At 39.5% G+C, this 12,978-nt stretch overlaps 1 protein-coding gene across 1 annotated transcript in view; it reads right to left on the minus strand.

Annotated features, from left to right (window-relative positions):
- Positions 1-12,978, minus strand: part of LOC106875593 (putative elongator complex protein 1) — a 64,198-nt gene that overhangs the window by 36,509 nt on the left and 14,711 nt on the right. Inside the window, exons 9-15 of the mRNA XM_014923810.3 lie at positions 11,864-11,987; positions 9,322-9,415; positions 6,674-6,886; positions 6,264-6,464; positions 4,618-4,708; positions 3,547-3,696; positions 2,956-3,065 (exon numbers count right to left, since the gene is read on the minus strand). Of these exons, the coding sequence (XP_014779296.1) occupies positions 2,956-3,065; positions 3,547-3,696; positions 4,618-4,708; positions 6,264-6,464; positions 6,674-6,886; positions 9,322-9,415; positions 11,864-11,987 (983 nt within the window). The remainder of the gene's footprint in view (positions 1-2,955; positions 3,066-3,546; positions 3,697-4,617; positions 4,709-6,263; positions 6,465-6,673; positions 6,887-9,321; positions 9,416-11,863; positions 11,988-12,978) is intronic.

A 12,978-nucleotide genomic window follows, 5' to 3' on the forward strand; every position in this document is an offset into this window, starting at 1 on the left:
CGCTTTAGATACAAATAATTACAGAGGCATCAAGCTGTTAGATCAGGTTATGAAAGTTACGGAGAGGGTCATAGCCCAACTAATTAGGGAGCGAATCAATTTAGATGAGATGCAGTTTGGGTTCGTGCCAGGTAAAAGCACCACTGATGCCTTATTTCTAGTGAGACAGCTGCAGGAGAAATACCTAGCTAAGGATAAACCTCTGTACCTGGCTTTCGTTGACATGGAGAAAGCCTTTGACAGGGTCCCCCGATCCCTTATCTGGTGGTCAATGAGGAAACTTGGGATAGAAGAATGGTTAGTGAGAGCTGTGCGAGCCATGTACAGAGATGCTGCCAGTAAGGTGAGGGTGGGAAATGAGTACAGCAATGAATTCCGGGTAGAGGTAGGGGTTCACCAAGGTTCCGTCCTCAGCGCCCTCTTATTTATCATAGTCCTCCAGGCAATCACAGAGGAGTTCAAGACAGGTTGCCCCTGGGAGCTCCTCTATGCTGATGACCTTGCCCTAATTGCGGAGTCACTATCAGAACTAGAGGAGAAGTTTCAGGTGTGGAAGCAAGGTCTAGAATTGAAGGGCCTTAGAGTCAACCTAGCTAAAACCCAAATCCTAATAAGTAGGAAGGTAGATAAAACACAAACCCCTTCAGGTAGATGGCCCTGCTCAGTATGTAGAAAAGGAGTAGGTAGTAACTCTATAAGATGTACCCGGTGCAAGCTATGGACACATAAGAGGTGCAGCAACATCAAAGGCAGGTTAACTAGCAAGTTAGTTTTTGTTTGTGGCAGATGTTCAGGTGCAATAAAGACTGTAAACAAACAGGAAACAACTATCTCATTCCAGGGTGAAAAACTAGAGGTAGTCGATAGCTTCCGCTATCTGGGCGACCAAGTTAGTAGTGGGGGTGGGTGCGCTGAAAGTGTAGCTGCTAGAATAAGAATAGCCTGGGCAAAGTTTAGAGAGCTCTTACCCCTGCTGGCGACAAAGGGACTCTCACTCAGAGTAAAAGGCAGACTGTATGACGCATGCGTACGAACAGCCATGCTACATGGCAGTGAAACATGGGCTGTAACTGCTGAGGACATACGTAAGCTCGCAAGGAATGAAGCCAGTATGCTCCGTTGGATGTGTAATGTCAATGTGAATACCCGTCAGAGTGTAAGTATCTTGAGAGAAAAGCTGAACATTAGAAGCATCAGTTGTGGTGTGCAAGAGAGACGATTGCGCTGGTATGGACATGTGGTGAGAATGGATGAGGATAGCTGCGTGAAAAAGTGCCACACCCTAACAGTTGAGGGAACCCGTGGAAGAGGTAGGCCCAGGAAGACCTGGGCTGAGGTGGTGAGGCAAGACCTTCGTACATTGGGCCTCACCGAGGCGATGACTACTGACCGAGACCTTTGGAAATGTGCTGTGCGTGAGAAGACCCGGCAAGCCAAGTAAGATCGTTGCCAGTGCCCCTGGACTGGCTCTTGTGCGGGTGGCACATGAGATGCACCATTTTGAGCGTGGCCGTTGCCAGTACCGCCTGACTGGCTCCCGTAGGATTTTCGAGTGAGATCGTTGCCAGTGCCCCTGGACTGGCTTGTGCGGGTGGCACATAAAAGACACCATTTCGAGCGTGGCCGTTTTCGTGCGGGTGACACGTAAAAGCACCCACTACACTCTCTGAGTGGTTGGCGTTAGGAAGGGCATCCAGCTGTAGAAACTCTGCCAAATTAGATTGGAGCCTGGTGTTGCCATCCGGTTTCACCAGTCCTCAGTCAAATCGTCCAACCCATGCTAGCATGGAAAGCGGACGTTAAACGATGATGATGATGATGATGATGATGATATGCATGCATGCATATATTATCGGCCACACATACAGAGTGAATGTGTTTTATTTAAATGTTCTTTTGCTATGGGATAACATCCAGGGTAAGCTCCCTATACAATGCCGAGTGTGCATACACTATGTATTGACAATTAAGAAGTCCCTTAACCCCTTGGGGGGGTCATTGGGGGTGCTGCAGCCATGAAGTGTATCTAGGGCGAGAAAGCCTGGCAGAGCCCATCCCCCTCCAGGCTCAACTCATTTCTACAGCTGAGTGGACTGGAGCAACCTGCAATGAAGTGTTTTGCTCAAGAACGCAACACATCGCCCGGTCCAGGAATCGAAACCACAATCCTTAAAGTCCTGAACCCGACACCCTAACCACTAAGCCATGTGCCTCCACTATGTATGTGTGATTGATAATGTTTACCTTAGTAGAACTGTTTTTAATTAGTAAATTAATTTTCTTTCAAGCATGCTATGCTGCAACACATCATCAAACAAACTTCACCCTATTTGCATATAAGTCACAGACCAGCGATTCATTTCATTTCAAGGTGACCCAAGTGCACTATATTGATAAGCCACAATAATGGTATCTACCATTTTCGATTAGTTTAGAGTGAGTTGTCTCACCTGGTCTGGGACACTTGGTGTTCTTTAACACTCAGTGTCATGTAGGGAGCTCTCCTTGGACACTATCCCACAGCAAATGGGCATTTAAACAAAACACATACATTATGTATGTGTGACTGATAAAGATTATATTACTAGCACTGCTTTAAATTTGTAATTTAATATGCACAGACATACACAATGGGCTTCTTTCAGTTTTTGTTGACCAAATCCACCCACAAGGCTTTGGTAAGACTAGGATGAGAGTAAAAAAACACTTGCCCTAACTGTTGCATAGTGAGATTGAACCCAAAACAGTGTGGTTAGGAAGTGAACTTCTCAACCACACAACCATGCCTGAAGTATTATAATTTCCTCACTTTCAGAGTCAGTCCTGACTTTTGGGAATGTACTTTATTATATTAACCGTCTAAGCAATTTCACTAAAATGGACATTGTTAAATGGAAATAATCAGTGTAAAATGAACAACTCATCGAGTAGGGATCAGAAAATAATATAACTTACTAATATCATATGCCAGGATTTCTCTCTGCAAGGTTTGTATGAAAATGGTATTAACAACAGCAGCAGCATATATCATGTTAAAGATATTGTCAGGTACAACCTGCGTAGAGCTGGTAACCAGAAGAAAAGAGAATGTTTATGTAAATAAAATGATCTGGAGAACAATGTTGTGTTTGTATGTGTGTATTTGTGTATATGTATACAGGGTGGCCCAAAAGTAAGTTTACAGTTATGGCGTAGGCACTTTAAATTTCTTTTAAAACATTTTATTACATTTAAATTTCTATCTTACAATTAATTAAATAAGCATATAATGATGGTTTCATATTCTTTTATAATTAAGATCTAAATGGTTAATATATGAATGCGAAAGAGATAGTTTTGAATAACTGTAAACCTACTTTTGGGCCACCCTGTATATATATATATATATAATTGAATATTCTAAACCTTCAATAATAAAACTAACGATAAATTTTTATAGTAATTAATGCAAAAAGAAATAAATAATGATAATAATAAATGCGTAATGATAATAACAATAAAAAAAAACTAATTAATAAAAGAGAATTAAAAAAAATATATTGAAACCTTTGAGTAAAAGTATTATCTTTTTGAGAGAGAGTTACTTCACAGAGGACACTGGTATCATCTTTCTGGAGGCAATACATGAGAATTGTATCACTGATACCCAAAACTGTGTGTACCGATAATGGAAATGTTCCATAGTTTTCTACTGGTCTGAAAAACAAGAGGAAATTATAATCATGATTATTATTGTGTTTGTTTGTTCATTTGTTTGTCTGTGGACAAGATATCTCAAGAACTGCTGAATGGATTCAGATGAAATTTTCAGGGATGTTTAACCTCATGACTGGCATGAACTGATTAGATTTCTGGATTATTTTTCCGCCTATTTTACTTAATTTTTGAGAGGGGTCGGGTTCATTTTTGATATTCTTGTTTGTGAGAGCAGTCAAGTTTATTTCAGATATTCTCATTTTAAAAATCATCTCTGGCTAATCATTGAGAGGAAGTTGCTGTTGCCTTATTATTGAATGAGAGAGCAGTGCATGCCATCAAAGTAACACTGGGGAGCAAATATACGAAGCCCAATATAGTCACCATGACTACCTGTATAAGGGTACACCAGGCACATGCATCAAAACCATGTGCACGCGACATAGTGACCTCATATCAAGATTAACAGTGCATGGCCTTGCAGGTGGGGCCCAGTTAGAATTTTCTTCAGGTCAAGTAGCCCATCTTGCTCAAAAGGTCCCTGAATAAGGGTTGTTTAAGGGTGTTGGATGAAACATTAATGTGTCCAGTGGTGAATTATCCAAACCCCAAAGAATTCCTCTCAATACATTCCCCACTACTTCTGCTCGTGATCAGAGATGTATATATTGTCAGCCACTAAGGAACATGCTCAACAGGTTAAGGTCAAACAACTGACAAGCAAATCTGTGATATTGAGCAGAATATTTGCTGCATCCCATCTTTTATACCAAGACCAAACAATGTACATATTAATCCTATAGGCACAAGGGCTGAGATTTGGTGGGGAGAAGGGAGGAGGAAAGGGGCTGGTTGATTACATTGACCCTTGTGCTCAACTGGTCCCAGAGTGTGATGCAATATGTAATAAAATTTACTTACTCAAATGAGCCTAATAAGCAAGGAAGAGGACATTTTATACTAAATTCTTTGCCTCCACATATTTCAACAGCTGATTTATCGGTTGATTCAACTAAAAAATAAATAAATAAATAAATAAATAAATAAAAAGGTTTAATGATTATAAATAAAATCAAATTTTGAAAAAACTCCAGTGGAAAGTGTTGTAGGTTTGTCTGTGGTCAATTGCTATGATATATTTCAAAGTGGAGTTATTTCAATACTGGAGTCAAGCCAAAAGTTATTGTTAGAAAAATTACAATTGAAATTTTATTGTCTGAGGAGAGTCATTCTCTTTTAGTGCCTTATTTAACACACACACTGGTTCAGTTTCCACTCATTTACTTATTTTTTTGAAAATATCCGTTGCGTCTTGCAACCTTTTCAATAGTCATTGACTCTGACTATTGAAAAGGTTGCAAGATACAATGAAAATTTTAGAAAAAATAAAAAAGTAAATGAGTGGAAAATGAACCGGTGAGTGTGTTAAATAAGGCACTAAAAGAGAATGACTCCTCTCAGATACAATAAAAGATGCTTCAACACGCGAATTCACATAAAGAATCTTGCAAACCAAATACAAAAATGAGATACAATTGAAATATTATACAGAAAGGATACATTATAAAGAAATAAACACAGACAGTTTGAATTACCATGTGTAAAAATCTCGTGGAGAAGGCTACTAGTAACAGCTGCCATCATAGAAGGAAAAAACAAAAAAAAAACACTAGATGATGTAGTCACATGATGTATTGTTTGACAAAAAAAAAAAGACAGGGCTGTCACAGTTAGAATGGCTTTAATCATTGCTCTATGGACCTATGATTAAACAACTCCTCGCCACCACCAACACTGCAGCCATCATCACTATCATTATCATCATCACCACCCAACATCCATGTTCCATGCTGGCATGGGTTGAATGGTTTGACAGGTTGCAGGGGCTGTGTTGGGGTCCAATGTCTTCTTTGGCATAGTTTCTATGTATATCATCATCATCATCATCGTTTAACATCCATCTTCTATGCATGCATGGGTAAGACAGTTGACAGGAGCTGGCCAGGTAGGAAAACTACTCTATGCTACTGTATCTGTTTTTGGCAGGGATTTTACGGCCATATGCCCTTCCTAACACCAGCCACTCTGCAGAATGGGCTCAGTGCTTTTTATATGGCACTAGCACAGGCGAGGTTAGTTTTGACATGATTTTTACAGCTGGATGCCCTTCTATACACCAACCACCCCATAGAGTGGACTCAGTGCTTTTTATGTGGCACCAGCACAGGGAAGGTCAGTTTTGGCATGGTTTTTACAGCTGGATGCCCTTTCAAATGCCAACCACATTACAGTGTGGACTGGATGCTTTTAATGTGGCACCAGCACTGGCAGGGTAACTAAGTAACTCACAAGACAAGGAATTGTGAGAGGGGCAGGAGCATTTGAGGAGAGAAACTTGTGTCAGAGGACGAAAGGTTAGAAATAGAATGTGACAAAGAGACAGAAGCAGGTGTCTTGCCACAATAGGGGGGGGGGGGAATTAGAGGATGCTTTTTTTGTGTGCTGTAGGCACATTGTGTGTGTGTGTGTATACACGTTTGTCTCCTTAACATAGGAAAATAACTTACTATTGTTTTCATGATAAGTAAACAATGCAATCACTCCATTGTCTAAAAGAACACCGATATCAGCTGTGGGCATACCATAGTTATTCAATGGTGATGATGGAAAAAAGAACACCTGGTTGGCAGGAGCAGGAAGTAGTAATTTGTAGGTATACATAGGAGGTGGTACCACCTGTAGTGCCATGGGTGTTACCAAAATCTGAGCTACAAAAGAAATATAAGATTTAAAATAAATTTTCAGTTTTCGTTCGAGAGAAAATAAAATTTAAAGCTTCAAATCGTTCAACATTAAAAAATTCAAACCATATTCTTAGTTAATTATTAATGAGATGAAATACTTGTCTAAACCATACAAGCATGAAAAAATGGAAGTAAATATGATATGATAAAAAAAAACAAAAAAAAAAACATACCTCCATCAATGACAGCCACAACACTATCATCACTGACTACAGTGTTCCAGTACCATGAGTAATGCATATAGCAGCCATCTGAAGTGACAATATGCAGCTTGTATGCTTGTTCAGGGTCCCATAGAAGAGCTGCAACTTCCTTCTCTTTGGCTGGATCAAAGACTAAACTCTGTTTTAGGTACCAGTGATAATTGTTAACTGTCCATAACTGGACTTGAGGAGAAAATTTGCAAAGAAAAAAAAACAGAAAAAAAGGTTAAATATAATTTCATGGCAATATATTGTACAAATTAAAAACAAATATGTAATAGTTGTATGCTGTCAACTTAATGTGACAGTCCCCTGAAGGGAATAATACTACTGTTGGTTAGACCTAAGAAGCTGCACCGCTTCCTGTCGGCCTTGACACATTTCCTGTGTCCTTATGTGTCCACAATTCTCTTGTCTTTATGTAACCATAAGGACACAGGAAATGTGTTAAGGCTGACAGGAAGTGTTGCAGCTTCCTAGGTCTAACCAACAGTAGTATTATTCCCTTCAGTGGACTGTCACATCAAGTTGACAGCATACAACTCGCATCACTACTGCATAAATCTCTCTGAGAGATTTAGAAATGTATTATTTCTAAATATGTAGTAGTAGTAGTTCAGCACCCATTCCGTTTCTGATTACATATAGATATTGAAAGAAAATGTATATGTATATACACATACTAAAACTGCAGGCTTTCTGGTTAAAAAACAAAACAAAAAAAACCCTACCTCCCTTATCTTGTCTGCAAATCTCTATCCTTACCACAATCTTTGCTCCTTCTCTTCATTCTAAATAATATTGCATACAACTGGAGTAAACATTTAGCCATTTGAAGATTACTAAATAAAAAAAAACAACCCAAGGGGCTGAGGGGGCTTATGAGCAAGCCATGTTCTTGTTTTGTCTCCTTTATGATGTTCTTCCATCTAGGGATTGCATACATGTGTTTTTTTTTAACAGAATATAAGACAGATGTGGTGGTTTCAGGCCTCCAATAGCAAAGAAGCTAAGCAACACTTTTCCATTCAGCCATAATCTGATGATTGCAAGTTTAACTCTCAAAATTCTGGAAGGTCATAAATATAAAGCTGTCGGATAATACTGATTGGCCGTTACTCAGCATACTCTGCAAAGTGGTTGGCATTAGGAAGGGCATCCAGCTGTAGAAATATGTTAGATCAGACTGGAGCCTGGTGCAGTCTCTGGCTTGCCAGCACTGGTCAAACTGTCCAACCCATGCCAGCATGGACAACGAACGTTAAATGATGATAATGATGATGAATAACAATGTACTTGTTTTGTCTTGATGTAAAAGATGAGCTATAGCAAATATTCTGCTCAATACCACAGATTTGCTTGTCAGTTGCTTGACCATAACCAGTTGAGCATGTCCTTTAGTTGTTGACAATATGTGCATCTTTGATCACAAACAGTGGGGGAGCATTGTAGCCATGAGTTGAGAGGAGTTTAAATTCAACCCTGGAAACATGGGTGTTTCACTCATCACTCTTAAACAACCCTTATTTAGAGATCCTTTGAGTGGGATGGGCTACTCAACCAGAAAATTCTAACTCAGCCCCACCTACATGGTCATGTTGTGTTTATCCAGATATGATGTCACCATGTTGTGCACATGATTGTGATGCATGCACCTAGTGTACTCTTATCAGACAAGTAACCATGATGGGTATACTGGGTTACATACCATCACTTTGATGGTATGCACTGCTCTCTCGCTCAATGATAATATATCCTCTATCATCATCATCATCATTTAATGTCCGTTGTCCAAGCTGGCATGGGTTGGACGGTTTGACTGGGGCTGGTAAGCTGGAAGGCTGTACAAGACACCAGTCTGATTTGGCATGGTTTTCTATGGCTGGATGCCCTTCCTAATGCCAACCACACTGAAAATGTAATGGGTGCTTTTACGTGCTATTTGTGTGACACCAGTGTAGTGACATGGTAATAAAGACATCTATTCATAAATTCAGGCAGATTAGTTTGTTAACATGTTGAAATATTCCTTTGGTGTGAAATTAGTTAGATCAATGAAATAATGTTAGAAAGTCTACCATCATTGGTCAATTTAACATATAGGCAAAAACGTCTTGAATTTTATCAATTTTTGTTCCAAAAATTAAGATTCAAGATGCTTCGAGAAACTCAAAGAACCTTAAGTAGAAGGATGTAAACGCCCAAAATTTTAAGGGATTTTCAGTGATTTCAAGCTGTTACAGGAATCTTTGTCACTCGATCACTCATTTTCATTCTTTATGCTATAAGTGAGAAGTATCTATCTTGATATTTCGTAATGTCGCTTAGGCGCTTAACAAATGGCCTTCTGTCATACTAAAATTCTTCCTTTCAATTAGTCAAGGATAACAAACTAGCTAGAGTAAATTAAATAACTTACACTCTCATAGATTTAATACTAGACATATTGCACTACAAGCTGTAATAATGACTTCTTATCTTGGCACCAGAACATTTTCTTGCAATCACACATCACACTTGATAGCTCATTGAATCATACCAGTTTATTACTGGTATTTGTTTGATTACTACACGAGGCAATATTCTATCAAGTCTTATGCTTTGGCATTCAAACTTACTGAAAGACTTTGGCTGGAGTTTTTCATTTTTGTTCAGTTCTTCACACCATATGAGCAACACTGTGGAGTCTATGTTCCAAAGAAGCTTCTTCACCTACAGTAAAGACAAAACAGCCACATTAATGAACTTCAGATAATCATTTACCAATATTTTTAAGCAGATTCGTCTACAGCTGTGTCTGCCGGGACATATTTGCTGTTCACAAACACTGGCAACCAAAACAATGACAACAACAACATGTTCTTATTTGGCACAAGAGTGTGAGTTTGTAATGAAAGAGTACAATGAATTCAATCAACCTGAGTACATGATCAGTATTTATCTTTAAACACATAAAGCGAGCCGGGCCACAATCGTGGCTGTCAGGCACAGGTTGACAGGCCATGATTGTGACCCAGACTGATGCATTTAATTTATGGGCATTTGTTGGGGTCTAATGTCACTCAAATGCTCCGATACCCCACAGAATGCAAGAGGACTAATAGTTCAACTAATGACTTTTCAGATGATGTAAAACTTGCCACCAATATATACTAAGAAGGCATTTAAACTATTTTTGGTTTTTATGTGTGCATGGTAGTCTTATTTTTATAAAATGTGCTCAGCAGTCCATGCTATGTAAGTGCAAATCCCAGTGCTTTATGGGTTAAACACAAGTCCAATGCCCCCATGTTTCTGCTATTTCACTATCTTTTATAATAATACTATGTGTTCATCAACATTATCATCATTTAACATCTACTTTTCATGCTGGTATGGGTTTGACAGTTTGATAGGACTTGGCAAGCCAGGGAGCTGCACCAGGCTCCAACTGCCTGTTTTGACATAGTTTCCATGACTGGATGCTCTTCCATATGGCAACCACTTTACAGAGTGTACTGCACACTTTTTTTTACGTGGCACCAGCACAGGTTCATGTGTATGTGTGTGTATTGTTGTTGACACTCCGTTGCTTATGACGTCGAGGGTTCCAGCTGATCCGATCAACAGAACAGCCTGCTCGTGAAATTAACATGCAAGTGGCTGAGCACTCCACAGACACGTGTACCCTTAACGTAGTTCTCGGGGATATTCAGCGTGACAGAGTGTGATAAGGCTGACCCTTTGAATTACAGGCACAACAGAAACAGGAAGTAAGAGTGAGAGAAAGTTGTGGTGAAAGAGTACAGCAGGGTTCGCCACCATCCTCTGCAGGAGCCTCGTGGAGCTTTAGGTGTTTTCGCTCAATAAACACTCACAACGCCCGGTCTGGGAATCGAAACCCCGAGTCCGCTGCCCTAACCACTGGGCCATTGCGCCTCCACATGTGTGTGTATATACATATATATATACATACACACACACACACATGTATATGAGTCCATGTATATATGTATGTGTGTATACTTATATATATGTTTGTTTGTATGTGTCTTATCATCATTGTTTTAACATTTGCTTTCCCAGGTTTGCATGGTTCGGATAGAATATGTTGAGGCAGATTTTCTACAGAATGACCTTCCTGTTTTCAAGTAAAGTAATATTTCTTCATAGCCATGTTTTCAGTGGCAGACTGGAAACGAACAACCTTGATTGTAGGACGGTAATGCTTATTTACAACACTTATGTGATTTCACAAGATATACACACACACACAAACACAGAGAGCTTCTTTCAGTGTCTGTCCACCAAATCCACTCACAAGGATTTGGTTGACCCAGGACTATAGAAGAAGTCACATACCCAAGATACAGTGCAATGGAACTGAACCTGAAACCACATGGTTGGGAAGCATGTACACCTGCCTATCCATCCATCATTTTGAATCCGGGTTTTCTCCCCGTTAACAAGGGTGGCTAGATCTCCTCAATGCCATAGCAACCGCCCTCACACCATCTTGCCCAGTTTTGGGCGTCCTCCCTTCTCAAGCCAAACCTCCCAACCTCCTCCTCCACCTGCCCCCTCCACATTTGCCTCAGTCTACCTCACTTTTGCTGTCCATTTACCTAAAACTCTAGCACCCTCTTCAGAACATGCTCCTCATCCTGCCTCAACACATACCCATACCACTGCACTCCACTCACCCTTGCCAGCCATTCCACTGATTCTTCCAACCCCAGCATCCACCACATTTCTTAAAAATCATGGTAGAGGCCTTGGTCTCAGGACCACTCATGTCTAGAAACTGAGGTTAGGGGTAAGCAAGGGTGATCCAGCTAAAGAAAAAGCCTCAAAGAAGCATGCACACCTATATTTATATATATTCATGTAGATGTATGCATGTGTTAGTGTCCCTTCTTTATAGCAACTATTTGGCCCTTTCATTACCATACTTCTGTTGAAACACACTGCTTTTATTTCAGTTAATTATTAACATGAAATTTTTATGGGAGATTTTAATTTAGAACACTTTAAAATGGAAAGTTTGTATCAAAGAGGCACATGTGTCTCAGGTGGGTTGGTGTCAAAGCGTTAAAATAAATCAAATAAAGCAAAAAAAAAATTACAGCCAAAACAAGTAAATAGCTTTAAAAAATTAATAGGCTAAATTGAAATAGATACCTGTGTGGTTTGAACATCAAAAGGTAAAGTGAACTCCCCATGTTGTAAACCATTCTGTTCAAAGAATATAATATCATGTTTATTTGGCTTGACCTGAGAACTAACAATTAAACTGCCAGTAGGTCTGAAATGAAAGGAAAAGATAAGAGGTTTGTATTAAGTACAGAATGGATAAGTTCTTACAAGACCATATCACCATCCTACACTGCCTTATACAGATGAAATTTAACTGCAGAGAAGGTCTGATACAATGTACACATTCCAAGTCATTTTTGGCCAACCTATAACTATCAATGCAGTTGTACATTATCAGAGTTAGCCGATTGCCTGGTTTAACACCATGTGATCTTTAGGTGCTTCTAGGGGACTTCACTCTGTTATAATATTTGGGTCAAGTCTAACCCTGGAAACCTTGAAAAAGGATCCTGGATGCTTCCATTCCCTTGCTAACTAAATGGTTAAAAAACTCCAACAAAACTAATTGAGCCACCATCAACTAAGTCGTTCAAATTTATTTTGTAAAGCTAAAAGGTCAGTCTCAGATTAAATCCCTCAAGATGTAGTTTACCACCATCTTTACACTTGGAAGCCTAGTTATTGGGTTCATTATTTGTATAACATTTCAATAATTACCTCAACATTACTGGTTCTGGTACCGGTGGCATGTAAAAAGCACCAACCGATCGTGACATGTAAAAAGCACCCACTACACTCTCGGAGAGGTTGGCATTAGGAAGGGCATCCAGCTGTAGAAACTCTGCCAGATCATACTGGAGCCTGGTGCAGCCACTGGCCCTCCAGACCTTAGTCAAACCGTCCAACCAATGCCAGCATGGACAACAGACGTTAATCAATGATGATGATGATTAGCTAAGTTATTTTGTACAACATTTTACAATAAGTTAAGTATTTGAATGATTGGATTGTCTTTTCAATGTAAAAACCAATCAATCAATCAATATTTATCCTACATCACAGTGTGATAAACCAAAATGAATTCCTTTAGTTGTAACCAAAGATATCTAACGATATCTGATTAGCTGAGAACGGAGAAAAGAGATATAAATGTTGTGATGTTCATATCTTTAAAGTCCAATAGCTGCCACTGGAAAGTG

Source organism: Octopus bimaculoides, chromosome 3 (assembly GCF_046866305.1).
Source record: "Octopus bimaculoides isolate indiv1 chromosome 3, ASM4686630v1, whole genome shotgun sequence".
NCBI lineage: Eukaryota > Metazoa > Mollusca > Cephalopoda > Octopoda > Octopodidae > Octopus > Octopus bimaculoides.